At 33.3% G+C, this 5,970-nt stretch overlaps 1 protein-coding gene across 1 annotated transcript; it reads right to left on the bottom strand.

Moving 5' to 3' along the window:
- Positions 1-1,400: 1,400 nt before the first annotated feature.
- On the bottom strand, positions 1,401-5,200 carry LOC130955659 (inositol-3-phosphate synthase 1). Its single transcript, XM_057882578.1, has 10 exons — positions 4,770-5,200; positions 4,613-4,681; positions 4,382-4,517; positions 3,381-3,628; positions 3,010-3,236; positions 2,791-2,906; positions 2,445-2,621; positions 2,164-2,352; positions 1,996-2,058; positions 1,401-1,860 (listed from the first exon to the last, which is right to left on the bottom strand). Exons 1-10 carry the CDS (start codon positions 4,955-4,957, stop codon positions 1,741-1,743), a joined length of 1,533 nt encoding a protein of 510 aa, XP_057738561.1. The 5' UTR covers positions 4,958-5,200; the 3' UTR covers positions 1,401-1,740.
- Positions 5,201-5,970: the final 770 nt, after the last annotated feature.

The following is a 5,970-nucleotide window of genomic DNA, read 5'->3' as shown; positions in this document are numbered from 1 at the left end:
AATATTATAAATAATTTGTTACACTAAATCTAGTTATAAAAATTTTATTTATTTCTAATGCTTATATTAAAAATGAGACAAATTTAGATTAGTGAATTTTAATCTATAATATTGTAAAAATTTTAAGAAGTTTGAGCTTGTTATCGATATAACTCGTATGATAAATTTTACTTTAAAAAATTATATATATATATATATATATATATATATATATATATATATTGTTTGATTGATTAGTGTGACATATTTTTTTATATAAATAATTTAAAAAAATTAATAGTTAATTTATTACCTTTTTAGTTTTAGTCCAATCTAAATATCTTTTTTATTGTTTTTGGAAAAAAAATCTTTTAAAGAATTTAATAATATATAACGAGGAACATCGAGTAAATTATACAGAAACCAATTAAAATGTAACACAAAAACATCTTTAATAAAAGATGAAATTAGCATCTTTATTTAAGTGTTTCCTAAATTCAATTCTTTAAAAAGAAAGAGAAGAAAATTGGCCCATATGCAGGACTGATTCCATGCAAATTAAAAAACAGAAAGAGTTCAAACTGAAAGGGCTTTCACTTGCCCACGCAAATGGCCTTATAAATGGAAGAATGGTCAATAGTTTGTTATCGTTGTTGTTGTACTTACTATGTGGCTTAATCTGCTAGTGTTATAGGCTTATAGTAATTGGTTTATGCATTTAAGGTAATACTGTTGATTGTGAAATTATTGTTCTTTGTCTTTATTTGCCAATTTCGCCGAAAATTACTGCTGGTCAGTTTCACTTTACCAGCAGCATGTTGATAGGTAGAGTTTGACATAACATTTTTCAGGTTACTATTTCTAAGGAAATCCTGGCTGCAATTTATTAGGTTCTTAAGTTGGCAAAATTACCAAAAGTATATTGAATTAACTTTTTTACTGTAACTTCAAATTCAACCCACCATAATTGTCAACTTCATTTCCAAACACATTACTCATCACTCTCATGCCTTTCAACAAAATCATCACCGATTTTGACAGCCCCATACCAAAGACATAGGAGAAAATAGATTTTGTAAAACGAATTGAAGACGAAGACGTTAAGATTTTTTTTTTTCTTAATTTTGGATGCTTAACCTAAAATAAAACAATGTATGTTACTGCAAAATATTAACACTATAATGTGATCATCAAGTTTTACAGAAGAATGTGCAACAACTTGACAACCATAAAACCAAGATGCTTAATTTAACCAATGATCCACCGATTAAACCATTGACCCAATATTTTGTTCGCTTCAATTGCCTCTCCAGGTATGATAAGTATGCTAAAAGTGAAACCATTTATCCCATTTCTTATTATTTAGGCCATGAGAGCTAATCATTTGAGCAATTGATGGAGAATAAGTACTTTAGTTTAGCTTTGTGAAAAATTGATAAAGTTGATACTTATAATGCATTGTAGTCTAAACTGTGGTTCATAAACCAATTTAAGACCAAGAACATAACTTCTTTTTTTTTTTCATTTGATTCCACAAAGCACACAAACCTAACATATTTTATGCACCAAGGAAAACAAAATAACTGCCCTTCCCTATGGTAAAGCAACACAGAACCAAAGACAAAATATTACACTTGCAAACGTCCTAAGCAACAGAAAAAAGAAAAAAGGGAGCAGCCAGGGGATAATAACGGCTCCAAAACATTCAACCAAGATTATTCTTTCAAACTACTGCTTCTTGCCCACAGATTCGAACTCGATTCACTTGTACTCTAGAATCATGTTGTTCTCTGGTGCCAAACCAACACAAGCTCTCATTATGTTTTCCAACATTGCTCGCTGCTTCGACAATGCATTCACCACTGGCGTGCCCGGTGGAACCTGCGAGAAACCATCATATCATAAGAGTCACTCACCGAAACTAGGTTTAGCGCACGTTTCTTGAAACTGAAACTTTGCATAATATGTACACAAACACAACATTGAATCAGATAGACTCTAGAGATATGGACTAACCAAAGGGGCCTTGGTCAAATAACTCAGGATGGTTGCGACCGGGTGGAATGAGTGGAACTTGCCCTGCAGAAACCATATCACCATATCGCCAACGGTTTACATCAGAAGGCTGATAACAATAACAACAATAATACAAAGATTTGTACAAACAAGAAGCAAAATGATTACCTCGGCTTCGGATTTGAACTGAATTCGAGTGCTAAGCTCAGCTAGAAGGACCAAGTCCAAGATAATAGGAGCAGCCAAGAGGGAATCCTCGCAGGTGTTGTGCAACACGATTGTGTTCTTTCCGCCCATGAATATCTCCGATGTGTACTCATCCATGGCCCTCTTGCTGTCCCCAACATAAGGAACATACTGCAAAACACAAAGACAGGGAGAAAATAAGCAAAACCAAGACTTGATAAGAATAAGAAACAGAGAAATTTAGGGTGGAACAAAAACATTACCTTAATCACGACAACGTGGTCCGGATGCTCACCAGGCTCATAGAGGATGGCATTGCTGTTGACCATATCGTCGACGACGTTGCTCTTGGAGATTTCCTTTGATCGAAAGGTTTGTGGGGCTGAGAGATTCATACCATCATTGTTTCCAAGATGGTTGTAACTCACTATTGATGTTGGCTGTCAAATATTAAAAATGGACCCTTCAGAAATCAATTTACTTATTTTCATTTTTTCCGAATCAAATTAACATAATGCACAGGTTAAAGCATAAAATCAAAGAGTATAGGATGGTTTTCAACATTAAATTAACAGACATGATATGAAACATTATTCTATAAAAATGTACCTTGATACCAGCACCAACAAGGAAATCAACCAACACAGATTTCATTTTGGTTTGGCCACTCTTGAAATCATCTCCACCAATCAAACTGTTCCTACTGATGGCAAGATCAATTAGCCCTAGATTAACAACAACACAAGCATAAGTTAGAACCCGAAAGTTGCATGTAATGATCAACAGCAATAGAAGAGGAAAAAACATAAAGGGCAGAAAACAATAAACCTGGGACAAAAGTGTTCTGAGGGCTTCCATTGATGAAAGGAACATTCTCCATAACACAAGCAATTGCAAACAAGGTGGAAGGAGAGATCTCTGACTCATTTTTGTCCACAGAAGCCATGAGGTTCTCCATGGTGTCGTTAAGACCAACAACAACATTGCTATACCTCTCGGTGTTGGCGGTCCACAGGACAACCACCCTATCGACTTTGTTCTGTTCCTTAAATTCCCTGAGTTCATGTCAAATGTAAGTTTACATCCAGATAGGGTCATACTACCAATGTCTCGAATAATTCTTGAATTTAATAGAATGGTACATTGAAAAATTGAATAATAATAATGCAATAAAATAGATAGATATTAGTGTGGCTCACTTAATGTCCTTGATGATCTGCTGAATCTGTTCCTTCTTAGTGCCCTTGATGACGTTATCAGCGCGCGCTTCTTGGTTAGCAGCAATGAAATCTTGGTCATAGATTCCAGGGAGTGGAACCATGGATTCCATGTAAGGCCTCAACTGCTTCTGCAAATCGATGTCGAATACCTTGGCCCTTGCCATGGCATCTGCAAGGTTCATCTTGCTGATATCCCATCCACCAAACACAATGTCGTCAGGGTTAACCTGCACGCATATTTTGATACCAAAATGATCAATAACTCCAAAATTAATGACAAGAGGGCTATTAATTTATGCACGACAGCATATACAACATTTTTTTACTTAATTGAATTACACAAACAAGTTTAAATTACAATTATGCATTGAATTCCATAATCACGAAATAAAAATAAAAATAATAAAGAAAATCCACTAGGGCAGCCCAATGCACAAGTTTCACTTGAAACAAGCATCAATGACTGGTTTTATGCTTTAACCATTGCTCTAGGTCTATCAGATATAGAAATTTCTCAAAATGACCAATTCTATAACATATTAACCAAAAATCACTACCATTACCAATTGAATTTAATTTTCATGCATGTAAGCATGGTCACCGTAGCAAAAATAACTAATTTTCAAAACCGCTATTTAAAAAGTCGTCTAAATGCACCAATATAATTGGATGAATGTGTAAGTTTTTTTAGACTGTCAGTGCATGCATCAAATCTTTGTAAGGAAAATTAACCAGTGAAAATTAGCAACATTAGCATTTTTTCTTCACGAGAATAAGCTGAATGGTAGCAACATTCACTCTTGCTAGCACTCCCCCAATGACTAAAATCTTTGTAAAACTAAAAAAATTTGTATAATTCAAAACACGCTGAATTAAGTAAAACAGAAAGGAACTACCAAAGAAAAATGGACACACTCATTAAATTTTCTGAAAGCACAGATGACTACAAGAAGGAAAATAAATAAATAAAATAAAAATACCATAGGGAGGAGGCTCTTGAATGGGGCATAAATTTCCTCTCCTTGGTAAGACCCCACTCTGATAGCAGAGGCTTGAGTCAGAGACCCAAAGTAATTCGCTTGTTGGATCTTGTCCTTCGTTGCCCATGAAATTCCCCTGAACACAATACACACAATTTCCACACCATTATTTCTCAATAATCATAAAAAAAAATAAAATAAAACAAAAAACTGCTGGGAAATGAAACTAACTCTCGGTTTGCAATAACGCCACCAGTGAGTGTGCTGCCATTGTTTCCACCCCACCCAACAAGCATTACACTGAGCATTAAAAACCAAAATGAAATCAGAAATGAAACAAAAATGTGAAAATAAAATGTTTTGGAATTTGGATCTTGATTATGTGTACCCCAATTTAGGGACATGGGTGTTGGTCTTGAATTCGTATTTGACGGTTTTGGGTTTAACAATCCATTGATAAGAACCATTCCTGTTCTCATGAACAAGCTCCGTGGTTTCGTAGTTGTACACGGACTGAATCTCATCCTCACTGTACTTCACATTAGGACTCTCAACCTTAAACTTCTCGATAAACATTCTCACAAACAACACAAACAACAACCACTTTTTTTTTCTTTCTTTTTTGGGTGTGTGCTTTCCGGGAAAACTAAAAGAGGAGATCAGAGAGAGAGAAAGGTTTTTTTTTTTCTTTCTTTTTCTTTTCTTTAGTTTCTTTTTTTTTTTTTTTTTTTGGAGGCTGTGCTGTGCTTCCTCTCTTCTCCCCAAGATTCGTGAAAACGGTTTCGAAGTTTTTATTTTTTTTTTTCAGTGTAGGTGCTGCTGCATGTGTTGTGGTGGAAAGAGGGGAGGAAGCTCTATATTATATATAGAGAGGAAGGTGGGGTTTCTGGGCTCTCCACATGGCATGATTTGAGTGGCTTGCAGGGGACCCCCCCTAAATACATTATTGACTCGGTTACTCACTCGTGACTATAGTTTTAAAGGACACTCTATTATACATATTAAAATTATATAGAAAATATAAAATTTTTTGTATAGTTATTTTTTATTTTTTTATTATTATTTAAAATATGAGTCTTAATTTTTTTATTTTATAAAAAATGTATAAATTTAATTTTTTAACTATATAATTCACCTAATTTTAATAGTGTACCACCAAAATTATCTAAAATAGAACCGCTATGTTTATTTTTTAAAATAGAATAAAACATAAAAAATAGTACAAAATTTAGTATTTTTGTATTCTATTTGGTAATAAAATAGAATAAATCATAGAAATCTATTTTATTTTTTTTTATTAAAAAAATTTGAGAATAAAAATATAATAATAAAAAATATAATTATGAAAAATCAACAAGAATAATGAAAGAAAAAATAAAAAATAAGTTGTGTCCCTTATTAGTATTTCTGTGTCTTTCCTATTAGAATAGACACAAAATATATTAATTTAGTATCTCAAGACACAATGTTTCTGTGCATATCTCATCTGTCAAATACAATTTTGTGTCTCAGTATCCTGTCTTGTAAACAAACGCAACCTAAGTTCTTAAAACAATCCTACTATGTGTAATGGGTTGTATTCAGGTTCA

The sequence above is a fragment of the Arachis stenosperma genome, chromosome 10, assembly GCF_014773155.1.
Source record: "Arachis stenosperma cultivar V10309 chromosome 10, arast.V10309.gnm1.PFL2, whole genome shotgun sequence".
Classification (NCBI taxonomy): Eukaryota; Viridiplantae; Streptophyta; class Magnoliopsida; order Fabales; family Fabaceae; genus Arachis; species Arachis stenosperma.
The sequence above is the reverse complement of the archived record's forward strand: the minus strand, read 5'-3'. Positions and strand labels throughout refer to the sequence as shown.

Coding starts and splice junctions, on each gene's coding strand:
- LOC130955659 (XM_057882578.1), bottom strand. CDS start 4,957: ATGTTTATCGAGAAGTTTAAGGTTGAGAGTCCTAATGTGAAGTACAGT. Junction 3,629..4,381: donor TCAAGAGCCTCCTCCCTATG/GTATTTTTATTT, acceptor ATATGCGTGCAG/GTTAACCCTGACGACATTGT. Junction 2,353..2,444: donor ACCACGTTGTCGTGATTAAG/GTAATGTTTTTG, acceptor TGTGTTTTGCAG/TATGTTCCTTATGTTGGGGA.